At 41.1% G+C, this 12327-nt stretch overlaps 1 protein-coding gene across 2 annotated transcripts; it reads left to right on the top strand.

The window, feature by feature from the left end:
* Positions 1 to 746: 746 nt before the first annotated feature.
* Positions 747 to 9428, top strand: SPC25 (SPC25 component of NDC80 kinetochore complex). 2 transcript variants are annotated; one of them, XM_006135777.5, is made up of 7 exons: positions 747 to 1209; positions 4014 to 4171; positions 4252 to 4317; positions 5285 to 5431; positions 5954 to 6058; positions 7030 to 7128; positions 9165 to 9428. In XM_006135777.5, exons 2-7 carry the CDS (start codon positions 4018 to 4020, stop codon positions 9287 to 9289), a joined length of 696 nt encoding a protein of 231 aa, XP_006135839.2. In that variant the 5' UTR covers positions 747 to 1209; positions 4014 to 4017; the 3' UTR covers positions 9290 to 9428. The 2 variants fall into 2 exon arrangements, with proteins under 2 accessions (XP_006135839.2, XP_075789669.2); XM_075933554.2 differs by lacking the exon at positions 747 to 1209 and adding an exon at positions 1321 to 1469.
* Positions 9429 to 12327: the final 2899 nt, after the last annotated feature.

Raw genomic sequence — 12327 nt, 5'->3', positions numbered from 1 at the left:
GGATTCATTCCATATTAGCTGCTGTGTTGAAATAAATACATAACCATTTGCTATTATTGTGTAGTTCAGACAGACTGTTTAATTAATGGCTGAAAGATTAACCTGAGTAAGCAGCTTGTTCTAAACCCTGTTTTAAAGGAGGTGGCTTTTTTTTTTCCTTTTCCAAGTTTTGCATGTAGATCCAGCTCCTCCTCTGGGACAAGTATGGATTTGTACCTGCTGAAAATATCAGCCATTATATGTTTACAAAAATAATTTAGAACTGGTATGTCAAAAAGTCCCTGCCCCCACCCATACACTCCCCCCCCCCCCCAAGTAGTCTATTTGCTGAAGGCAGCTCCTGAAAAACTGGAGGCATTATGTTGTCAACTTGCTGGACAATGCTGGAGAAAGAAAATAAACAGTATAACCTGCTGCAATTACCAAATTTTTGAACTAGTGACTAAGCAACCCACCAAAGAACAATGCTATGGCAGAGAACTAGTATTGCAATTAATGTTTTGTCTCTGCTTAGTCTGTGGCAGACAACATGGAGAAAATGCATTTTTCTCCTAAACTCAGCGGCAGTCACATGAAAAGAACAATCTTCATTCAAAGGCACTGAAGGAGAACCAATTACAGAGTGCCCCATCTAGGATTAAAAGGCTACCTAGTGCAGAAAGTGGGGGCGGTGCATAACTGCATGAGTCAGCTGCGGAGACTAGTCAACAGCTTTGGCTTTATCTGTTCTTTTGGGATGGCCACGTCACTCAAGCGACCCGTGATCACCCGGCTGCGAGAGGTTTGCTGCTGTGTCAGGTACCAGTGAGCCCCGAGGCTGCGTCCTCCCGCCCTGCGTGTGCGCAGAGCAGGGGCTGGGAAGCCTCGCCCGGCGCTAGCTGTTGCTTTGCAGGCGCCGCCGGCGCGCCACGAGCAGGTCACAGGCGCTGGCCTCCCGCAGCCTGAGCAAGGCACCAAGCGCTGTGTAGCGCCCAGCCCGCCGCACGCAACCAGCCCCACTTGCCCGGGGCGCTGCTGGGTCCCACACAGCGCTGCTAGCGGCACGGGCTGGCCATGCACCCTCCCTCGGGCGGCTCCGACCCAGCCAGCATCGCCCCCAAACCAGCGTCTGACAAGCCCTCGCCCCCCGAGCAAGGGGGCGGGGCGAAGAGGAGCAAGCCCCAGAGAGCTGCGCGAGCAGGACGTCGTGAAGGGCAAAGGCGCGAGGAGGTGAGTCCACAACCCCACCCCGATCGCCGTTTAACAACGGACCACAACTCCCATCATGCACCATTCCGCTCCGCCAATAGCGAGGGAGCTTCTGGGCCGGCTGCGACAGCAACGGACCAATCGTGGCGCGCGATGTTGCCCCAGCCAATCAGAGAGCGGCCGGGGGGGGGGGTGGCGGGAGGACGGTTACCGTTCAAACGAAGGGTTGGAGGTTTCGCGGGGCAGCTGGTGCGCGGAGGAGAAGGCGCCGCTTTCGCTGAGTGAGTGTTGGTGGAACCCCCCCCCCCCTCGACGGGGTGCGGGATCGCGGGTAGGGGCCTTCGGCGCTCCGCAGCATCGCCCAACTCAGCGGCAGGGAAAGCAAAATCGGCTAGAACCCCCCCGCCCCCGGGCTCTGTGGCTGGTGCCCGGCTACAACCGGCCTCGAAGGCCCAGACGGATTCAGCGCTTTCGGGGATCTGATCCGAAGGGCCCAGTCCCTGGTAGTTGTGGGCCTGGCCCATGTTGCAGGCAGGACTGCTGCAGCCCAACTGAAGCAGCCCCCGTCTGTGGCAGCAGGGCCACTTCAGCCTCGTTGAGCTGGATCCCCCCCGCCGCCTCACTAGAATTGGTTAACCAGTTAAATGCAGCGTTTAACTGATCAAACACCATTTTACATCGCTATCTCCTAAGGCCTCGATCCTGTAGAGTTACATACTTAATGCTGTGCACTGTGTGTTGTCCTAGTGCAGAAGTCTTTGTTGAATTATCTTATTCCTGCCTGTATTGCACTGAAAAGACAACACAACAAGCTGGCCTAGGGTTGTATCAGAAACAAAATACAGGACTATGTAGCACTTTAAAGACTAACAAGATGGTTTATTAGATGATGAGCTTTCGCCAGACCCACTTCCTCAGATCAAATAGTGGAAGAAAATAGTCACAACCATATATACCAAAGGATACAGAGAGTGACCTAAATAGATTGCAGAATCTGTATCGTTGGCAATGCACAAGCCAGAGCCAGTCCTGCTGGATGCTGACTTTGCAGGCTAATGCAAAACCCCATCATGCTCCCTTTACTTTTTCAGCCTAAAAGCAGGTCGTGGCTGACACTTGGAAGCCTGGCAAGGTGCTCTGCTACGCATCCTTTAGCGGGGCTCTCTGCGTAGCTTTGGACAATGAACGGTCAGTTCGCACAGGCCTAACGCTGCCCGATTCAACACGCAGCAGATGAGAAATGCTGCGCAGCGAGCAGTGACTTTGGATCAGATCCCCGCTCTGATTGTGCTGGGGATGGGCACAGCTCCTAAACCTTTCTCCTTCTCCTCCAGACTCACAATTTTTAATGAAAAACTGCCCTGCAGCCACATTTCTGAGTGGTGTGAGTGTGGGGCGAGGCAAGTGGGGAGCCGGCCTGGGGCTCCCTGCAGTTTCCGTGGGCAGGATCCGGTCCATAGGCCATATTTTCCCAGGCCTGCATTAACTTTTCAGGTATCTATTAGGAAAGTAAGCAGAAGTGGAAAAAGTACATGCAAGAAATGCCTGCTGAAGCAGCAGCCATCAATCCTCTTTAACAGTCTGCAGGCCCACTCTAAGAAAGCTGCTGAGTGGCCACTCCAGTTTGTCTATTTACTGGCTCTGCAGCTACAGAGCCTCACAGCTCCCATTGGCTCTGGTGTGCCATTTGCACACCAGTAAATAGACAAACTGGAGTGGCCACTCAGCAGCTGTCTCAGAGTGGGTCTGCGGGCCTCTTTGAGAAACATTGCTCTGTGGTAATTGTCAGACTAGAACTACTCTGACTGAATATACTTGCTTTTTTATTTATTATTTATATTGCTCATTGTTATTTCAGGCTAAACAAAATCTGTTTTGCTATATGTTCAAGATCGTTAGTATAATGAATGCATTAATATTTACAATAATGCATAATATTGTAATTTTTGATACACTACTGTGTTTTATTTACATTTGAAACAGCTATCACTTTTTTAAGGGAAAATTACTCTGTTCAAAATAAGTACTTCCTCCTTGATGGGGCTGGGAGAGAAGGTGGCTATAAGGTAACATCAACTTGAATCTATGTGAAAAATAGTCTCAAATATTGATTTTTAACATTACAGTATGCTAGCCTGATAAAGTCTTGTAGGAATTCTCCCTGCTCTCATGACTTTACCAGTTCAGTATGTATCAACCTTTTCAAAACAATCTCTACTTTTAGACCATAGTTAAGTTTTCTTTCCAGATAGTATTTAATAATCTGATTCTTGTTCTTGAAAGGGAAAATCATTTGCTTTTTTCCACATACATCTCCCTTTTCCTGGTATAAAATACATTTACTTCAGTTCAAAATGAGCCTGCACATGAAGTTTCCCCTATTCACTTGAGTGAAATACAGTATTTGGAGTTTTGGTTAGAAAAAAGCCTACTTTACTTCACAGTAATATGTCACACCCCAGTGTACCTTCTGTTCTATAGGTGTATGATAAAGCATCAAGCAAGGAGTAAACATGATGTTGCATCCTTGGTTTACTTTTAGAGCTATTTATATTCATAATTATGTGCTCAGTAAAGTAAACTGATCTAGATAACACATCACTTGTAATATGGCAAATACAAGCAGTGGTAAGTTCTGTTGAATGCTGTAACATACCTATTGTCTAAAAGTACTTGATATTGTTTTCAAAAACATACAAGAGGAACTGCACTTAAAATTTCAACAGCAATCAGTGTTAGGGAGAATAAATTTCTTTACTAATCCATAACAGCTTAGACTGTTTTATGTGACTGGAAATTGTGTTGTGCTTTTATGTTTCCTACAGCACTATGTCCCAGATGAAAACAGAAGATGAACTGATTCTTTTTGAAAAAGAGATCAAGGAATTTTGGACAAAATTCAAAAGCATTTGTGGTAGTGAACAAATCAACCAGGCTTTGGGACTAAGAGAATCCTGCAAGGAGTCCATAAAAGCACTTTCAGGTACAACATTCATGAGTTTACATTGCTTATTTAATTTTAACTCCCTATCATCGGTTGACTAAAATAAATCTCTATTACAGAGAAGTGGTCCAAGAAGTTAAAAGAAGGGGATCTAATGGTTGACAAAATTCAGGAGTACAGAAATGGTATGTTATCGGCTTGTATTTATAACTTCTAAAATGAACTAATGGGTGTTTTGTCAGAACAAAACACTTCAGCTTAAATTAGTTCAGTTAAAAGTGAACTGCAAAGCCTAAATGCAGTTAGTGTTACACCAGAATTTCTGGTCAAAATGCCTTCATTAACAGAATAAGTTGTCTCAAAATGTAGACCTATTAATGTCTAATGAAAAGGTTTTTTGAATAGTATATAGAGTAAGCTGTTACCACTAAATAAAGGAGAGCTTTGCCAATTTCAAGAAAACAGCAGTCGTGGTACAAAATCAGTTTACTATAATTAAAAAAAACCCAAAATATTACTTGTCAGAGTTTACTTCATGCAGTAGAGTACATTTTACAAGGCTAATAGCTTTTTTGTTTTCTGGGCTAACTTCCTCCTACATCCTGATTATGGGCAAAGTTATCTTGTAAAACTAGGATTAACTCACTCATTTCAACTTTGCAAGTTGCTGTTCAAAGTTGGGGATAAAAAAATCTTAATGTAACTAGCAGAGTTAGTGTTCTTTTGACCCAGAATGAATGATAGGGTAACTGCATGCTCCTAAAGTGACAAACTCAAAAGCTGTGCAGTTCTGTTACTGCAAACAAGCCAAGTTGCACTGATAGCCAGTAGATGGCCTTCATTTAGAAATTCTTCTGACTGTTTTTTCACTCAAACCTTTCAGAATCATTTTTGTTTGTACTTGATGTTTGCAGTGGAAGAGCTACCTCATACATAAGAATATAGACTTCTCTGTTTGGGTGAAATAGCTTATGCAGAGATTTGGTTTGGGGGGGGTGGGGTAGTTCTTTGCCTGACTTTACTCACTTGACTCATCTTAGATTTCGGGGGAAGCATTTATACATAAAGCTAGGTGCATCTCCAAAAGTGTGTGGTTGTAGAATCTGGGACTTAATTAACTGTAGATATTCAAGTTATTTCTCTACTTCACAGAGATCATCCGACAGAACCAACTCACTGAAGAAAAGCAAGATTGCTTAACTGAAATGAATTCTAAAATAAAGGATGAAGAAGAACAAAAAAGAGCCTTAATTGATAGCATCCGAGAGCTCAAGGAAGAATTGACCAAAAAAAGGGAAAGTAAGTTGTAAAATTGAGCGAACATGAAAACACTCCAGTTTTTTTACACAAAGTTTTCTAAAGGGTATATTGGTGGTTTTGCAGTAGGTCTCTTCAGCATTGTAACTGTGCAAATTTTGGAGTTAGCGTGTTGATTCGTGCTTGTATACTATAGACAGTACTGGTTTAATATGGTGTTTGATCAGCAATAATTTATATACAACAAATTGCAACACTTATGAAAATCTCATTAGAATGAGGAATAATTGGCAACTAGCTGAGCAATGATTTGAGTGGTAATTATAATTTAAAGCAGTTATTTTGATTCTTAAAATAGCATTCATAGTACTAACCAAGTAATACCATGCTACAGTGTTAATAATTAATGCTACAAAGATTTAAATGACCAGAAATGGAGTAGTTGTCATGACCTGGGAACTTTAACAAAGGAAAGGCACTTGCTTTTAAAAGGCTTACTCTGCAGGATTTTCGAATGATCTAAAATTTGTTTTAAAATGGTTTATTCTTGCTTTGACACTTTAGTTATGTCTGCTAAAAACAAGGCCACCAAAGAGAAGCTGGAAAGATTGAGTAAGTCTAAAGAACTGTTTGAAGAGCGACTTGGGCTAGAAATACGCAGAATTCATGGTAGGTTTCTAAGTACCAATGTGTTCAGCTCTTTACCTTAATCATTCTGTTCATAAGTTGGCAAAATCACCATCAACCTCGCAGACTAGACAAATAGAGTAGATTTTGTTAGTATGTTTAAACACAATTTAAAAATACATGGTTATGAGTGTGACTTTGAGCATTAGTTTAATCTGAACAATGTGGTACAGATTGATTTTTCTGCAGAGCCTCTCTTTGGGCTGGTCTGTATTGCTACAAAGCAATGAAAACATCTGTTACCGCCTTAGGGTGCGTCTACACAGCTCCCTTAGCTCAAAATAAGCTACGCGATTTGTGCTACGCAAACCGTGTACCTTATTTTGAGTGCATTTTGAAATAGCTTATTTTGTAATTTGGCGCTGTCTACATAGTGCCAAATTTTGAAATAGCATGCTATTCCTCGTGGAACGAGTGTTACTGGGACATCAGAAGAAGCCGCTGGTTATTTCAAAATCTATTTTGAATCTATTTTAAAATAACTGGTTGCTTCAATAGATGCAGAATAGCTATTTTGGGATACTTCTGGTATTCTGAAATAGCTTGTACCTTTAGAAATGCTTCTGACTGGATAGGGGTGAAATAAGACAAGTATAGCTATAAAAGTTGCAGTTAAACTGAAAGATTTTAGTCATTATAAACAGATTAAAGTTTGGCACAAAGATTTTGGTCTGTAATACATGTAGCAATGTAATAAAAAATAGCCAACATTAATTTCATTTTGGACACTCATTGTACCTACACTCTACTGTCAAGTAGTTTTAAAAGAATACTTAAGTAGTTGAAGCCCAAAATTTGGGTTTGCCTTCTTACGAAAAGAGATGTTTGGCTTTATTATCATCAGCTGTAAAATATTTTTACTAGCTGAAATTTAACTTCCGCTTAATTATGTGGCTGCTACTGAGTGTGCCAGTTAGTGGTTTTATTGAATTCTCTTTCTACTTTTGCTTTAGATGAACAGTTACAGTTTATATTTCGATGTATTGACCACCAAGATCCTGACAAGCCATACATGTTTACTCTCTGTATAAATGAACAGGGAGACTATGAAGGTATGTATAGACATTAAATGAGTGTGTGTATCTATATTTTTTTTTTCCCTGTGGGACTACGGAGTGATGTTGTCATGTCACTGGCGTCTCCCCACCCTTAGCCCCCCTCCTGGTGCAATGTGGATGGGAAACAGGGTTTTTTTTGTGGAAGAAACCTCTTTTGCTAAAATGGCCATCAGAGCTTTCTAGCGTAAGAGAGCATCCACACTGCCATAGACGCTCTTGCGCAAAAGCACATGGCTGTGTGGACACACTCTTGTGCAAGACCTTTTGAACAAGAACTCTTGCGCAAAACAGTTCTTGCACAAAAAGCCTGCAGTGTAGACGTGGCCCAAGAGTTAAAATTGTTTTATAAGAAAATAGAGACCAGAACTTGGCTTTTTAACTTCTATACAAGCCCACTGGCATCAATGAATTTGTCCTTGGTTACCCATTGGCAAAATATCACTTTGAACATCAAAGATTTCAGAAGAAAAAGTAGGATGTGTTCACATAATTATAGGCTATATTGCCATGCAAGTGCTCAGGAGAGCTCAAAGGTAGCACAAGCAACCTTAATTCTGGCATTTCTTAACTCTCTTGAAGTCTTGACTTTTTAACTTTAACATACTTTTAATAAGATAAATACACAACTGTTTTCCTCTCCCACCTTTACATGAATAAAGTACTGACTCTTGAGATATTAAGCAAAGAAATGGCAAGGGGGAAGGGGAGTGGGAAGCTGAGAAGAGCAGTGAGTTAAATATAAAGCAAGGAGAGGCAAAAGATAAGAAAGGAGTGTGACTGATGGTATCAGTTTTTCCACTTCAGTTTTTTGTGGGATGCCACTCAGAGGCAGCTCCCAGTGTGTACTTTAGGGGTCCATTAACCAACAAAACTTTTATTTCCTTGTGCTAACAAATCAAAATTTGTGCATCAAATGGGAGACATGTATTAACAACAGGGTACTCACTCGTGCCCCTTCAAATGTTTCCATGTGCCACTCAAATTCAGACAGCGCTAATGATGATTTCCTTCCATTATAACCCAAATGCAGGCTGGAAATGCAGCTTTTTAGGAGCTGTTTTTCAACTTACTGCTCTTATACTGCAAGATTTTCTTGAACTTAATTTTCATAATATATACACTATTATTCCTGAATTATTCCTCTGAAATTAATACTATGCTCTATTTTAAAGTCCACTTAATCGTTCACTTTTCCTCCACGCAACTTACCTGAAAATTGATGTTGCTCAGTAGTGACCAGTGGTCAGAATGTGCTGCAGCTTTTGAGTCAGGGTGGGCACTGTTGTGGCAATAACTTGAGTAGTTGCAACTGCAGTGACACAAGGGGAAGGTCTGTGCATGACAAATTGTTGTGCCCTCAGACAAAGCCGTGTTTTCTCCTTTGCTGAAATTCATCCCATGAATTTTTAGGCGTAAAATAGACAATTGGAGCACATGCAAATCTACAGTAAACGGTTACATTACTAAAACACTGCAAGCAGTGAAACAGGTAAGGGTACCTCTAGACTTACTTTCACTTTCAAAAGAAGATATGCAAATTTGGAAGCAATTTGCATATCATCTTCCCATTGCTTTTTCGAAAGGGGTTTTTTTTTTTTGTTCCCCCCCCCCCCCCTCAGAAAAAGCAAGCAGTTTAGACACAGTTTTTTTAAAAGAACCTGTAAGCCTCAATTTTTGAGGAAAAGGGTTCTTTCGAAGAAAGGAGGTTTTTCCAAGAGAACTGCATCTAAACTGCTTGCTTTTTTGAAAAAAACTCTTTCGAAGAAGTGATTGGAAGATATGCAAATTACCACCAAATCTGCATATCTTTCGAAAGTGAATGTAAGTCTAGATGTACCCTAAGAGACTCTTAATATAACAAACTAAAATGCATATCCCAACCAGCATATAGCTGTTACCCAACTCATTAAATGAAAAAATTCAAGTCACACACCATGTAATAATTGACTGTCTTGTTTTGGGGGAATACTTGAGACTAGGAAGTATCACTTGTCTTGGAAATACAAAATAATTTTTAATTGTTTCCTTAGTGACAAGCAGCTCTCCTCATCTGGATTGTATAACAGAACTCCAGGTAAAAGTGAGAGAAACCAACAACTTTGCTGCATTTGTTGCCAACATCAGAAAAGCTTTTACAGCTTTGTCCTATAAGTAACCTGCAATTATATGTAAGACTGTCTTGTCCCAATTTACATTCCCTGCCCTTCCTGTTTGTACTAGCATAATATTGGAATGAAATAAATATTGATGTATGTTTTAATATTCTATTTTCTAAATAAAGAAAAATGGTCAAATGTTTTAGTCCGTTTTTATCAGCCAGATGTAATTTTGGTAACTCATTTAACAATACAATTGAAGCAAATATTTTGTTGGTCCAGTGTTTTCCACAACTGTGGACTGGCTATAAGTGCAACTGTAATAAAAAACTTGTAACTCAAAAGAAAGCCAGCACATCATCTTCAAGGAAATAAGGCCAAAGCAAGCTAAGGGCTGCATCCTGCACATGGGGAAACAAGATCATGTTCTGACATTCATATCTGTGTTTACTACAGAAGGTGACCCTAATGACTTCCACAGCCCCATTCTTGTCCCCTCTTTCTACCACCCAAACTCCTACAAATGGCACAGCCCTAATGGAAATGTGGCCCCTGCAAGGAACCCCTCTGATTATGAGATTTGTAATATGCCATCTATCACAGTGCTTCAGCTGAAATACCAGTTCTGAATGCGTAGCTGGTGCATCATTGCACCCAAGATTTTAGAATACCTGTAACTGTCTTACACTTTTCTAGTCACTTAAACCAGTGCAAGATGAATGTAAACTGCTATCAAATCAGAATAGTTTTTGGCAGTGAGTACTAGGAGCCTTTCTGCTAACCGAAGATTCAAATATGGAGTTACGTGGTAGAAAGCTTGACTTATTCACCGGCCCACTGGCACTCCTCCCCCTCTGCAATGCACTCAAATTGTTTTGTTTTTAATGCTATGAGAAATGAAGACAGAACTATGTGCACAATCCCGTTGGTGATATTTAAAAAATAATTAAGGAAATAATGGGAGTACTGGCTTATCTATAGCCTTTTCTGCCCATTTTGAGCACAAGTTTTTTAGTTTTGTTTTTTTTAAGAGATTTTCATAAAGCACAAGAAACTTTTTAGGAATAGATTTAGTTATTTGCAACCCCATAGTGTTCTATGGCTTGTGCCACTGTACTACAGTCTGAGTTCTAACATTTAGCTAAAAGCTTCTAATGTTTTTAATAGAGAAGGCCCAAGGAAGAGACTTCCTCCTCCTCCCCACATTTGGCTTTCCTTATCTGTGGTGGTAGATGTCTATGCTTGTACAGAATCCCTTTGACTTCAGTGAGTTCACCCCAGATATGGGGGTCTGTATGCAATGCATCGATCAGATTGAGGCATTGAAGCCTTAGTGCTTCAGTATCCAGGGCTCGACAAATAATACAATCTACTTGCCACAGGTGAGTAGATTGCAACCCGGAAGAGCCGGGTTTGGGTGATCTGCGCATGCGCAGATCGCTGGACAGCGCGGCTGGCGAGCGGGGTTTGCCAAGGTTCGGCGAGCCCTGAGTATTACTAATAAAACACTTTAGCTGGCTGAAATAAAATCAGAACATTGTTGCTTGCTCTATTGGCCAGGGAAAGCCCAGAGCATTGTATAGAATGGAACATGGTATAGTCTTATAGACAATGGGAACAGATAGTACATCTCTACTGCTGCAACACCAAGCAGAGAAGAGGTAATTCCCTGTAAAAGGGTTAAAATACAGCCTGTGCAAAGCAGCAGAAAAGTGGTCATGGCATGGATTCCATTAACTGCTTTACCATCTCTTTCCAGTTGCAGATACAGTAATGCCAGGATGTGTGGGCTTAGGCTTCTCCTCTAGTTCTGTTAGTACTATAGTAAGTTTGCAGAATTTTGCTTGCAAAAAGCTTGTTTTCAGGCTTGTCTGCAGGCATGTGAATACAGTAAATATTAATGAAGTGACATGAGGTATCAATGAAAATATCAAGATAACTTTTTCTCAGTCAAAATCACACTCTCAATTGGCTTTATATTTGTAGTCACTCAGACATTAAAAAGGGTCTTTCCTCTCCTCTTCTGCTCTATTTCATTCATCTGTAAAATACTGGCCGTAATTCTGGATACTCATTCAAATCTCTAAATCTTGGACTCAGTGCTAACTAATTTTGGCTCCTAAGGAGTGTCAGAGTCAAACTTAGACATAGCTAGGTTTTAAAAATGAAATGCTGCACTCATTAAAATGCTACATTTATAATAAGAAGGTACCTGCTCCAGGAGCACAGCAGTGTCTTTCTGGTTCCTTACATCTGAAAATCGGGTAGAGGGAGTGTCTGTGTATGGATCCACTCCAGACCTGAAAAGTAACAAACAGTTGTGAGGCACTTCTTGGGTCATCTAGTCCACACTGGTGACCATCATATTCACCCTAAAATTTCCCCAATTCCTTAATTGCATCCTATTACTACCATTTATATGCCATTGCGCTCCACTCAATATTTTCTTCCTCCTTATGTAAACTTTTCTGATACTTCTCTGGCAATCTCAATAATCCCATAGCCAAGCTTTAACTTTTGATCTTTTAAGTCTGTCTAGTCATTTGTTTTTGTTGCCCTTCTCTAAATTGTCTGAGATGTAGCTATGTGTTGTTCCTGGAACTGGGACTGTTGGTAGGATTAGCCTGAGCTCAGCTTGGTAAGCTTGGTCAGGAAGTCTACACAGTATTTAGGCTAAGTCTACGCTACGAGTTTTCTCAGCAAAAAATATGATAACGAAGGACTCATTTGCATATTTTCTGCCAATCCATTTTTGCACTAGGGGTTTTTATGCCAAAACAAGCAGTGTGGACATTTTCTTTTTGCGCAAAAATCCCTTTTTCCGCAAGATCCTTATGCCCCAAAAAAGGAGGTATATCAATCTTGGGGAAAAAAGAGGTTTTTTGCACAAAAAGAAAATGTCCACACTGTTTGTTTTTGAGCAAAAACCCCTAGCGCAAAAATGGATCAGCAGAAAATATGCAAATGAGATTGCAACTCATGCAAATGGTTTCCTCATTAGCATATTTTCCCCAAGAAAACTCGTAATGTAGACATAGTCTCAGTGTGTAGAATGCTCCCAAGGGAATGGGGGCATGGCTGGAATATTGGTGTGCTC

The sequence above is a fragment of the Pelodiscus sinensis genome, chromosome 7, assembly GCF_052426305.1.
Source record: "Pelodiscus sinensis isolate ZL-2025 chromosome 7, ASM5242630v1, whole genome shotgun sequence".
NCBI classification, from domain to species: Eukaryota; Metazoa; Chordata; order Testudines; family Trionychidae; genus Pelodiscus; species Pelodiscus sinensis.
Note: the sequence above shows the minus strand (reverse complement) of the source record. Positions and strands in the feature narration are given on the sequence as shown.

Excerpts from the sequence above, each read along its gene's own strand:
- SPC25 (XM_075933554.2), top strand. The coding sequence starts at position 1,342 with ATGTTGCCCCAGCCAATCAGAGAGCGGCCGGGGGGGGGGGTGGCGGGA. Across the intron at positions 4,172-4,251 it reads GTCCATAAAAGCACTTTCAG|AGAAGTGGTCCAAGAAGTTA; the intron begins GTACAACATTCA and ends TCTCTATTACAG. Across the intron at positions 7,129-9,164 it reads TGAACAGGGAGACTATGAAG|TGACAAGCAGCTCTCCTCAT; the intron begins GTATGTATAGAC and ends TTGTTTCCTTAG.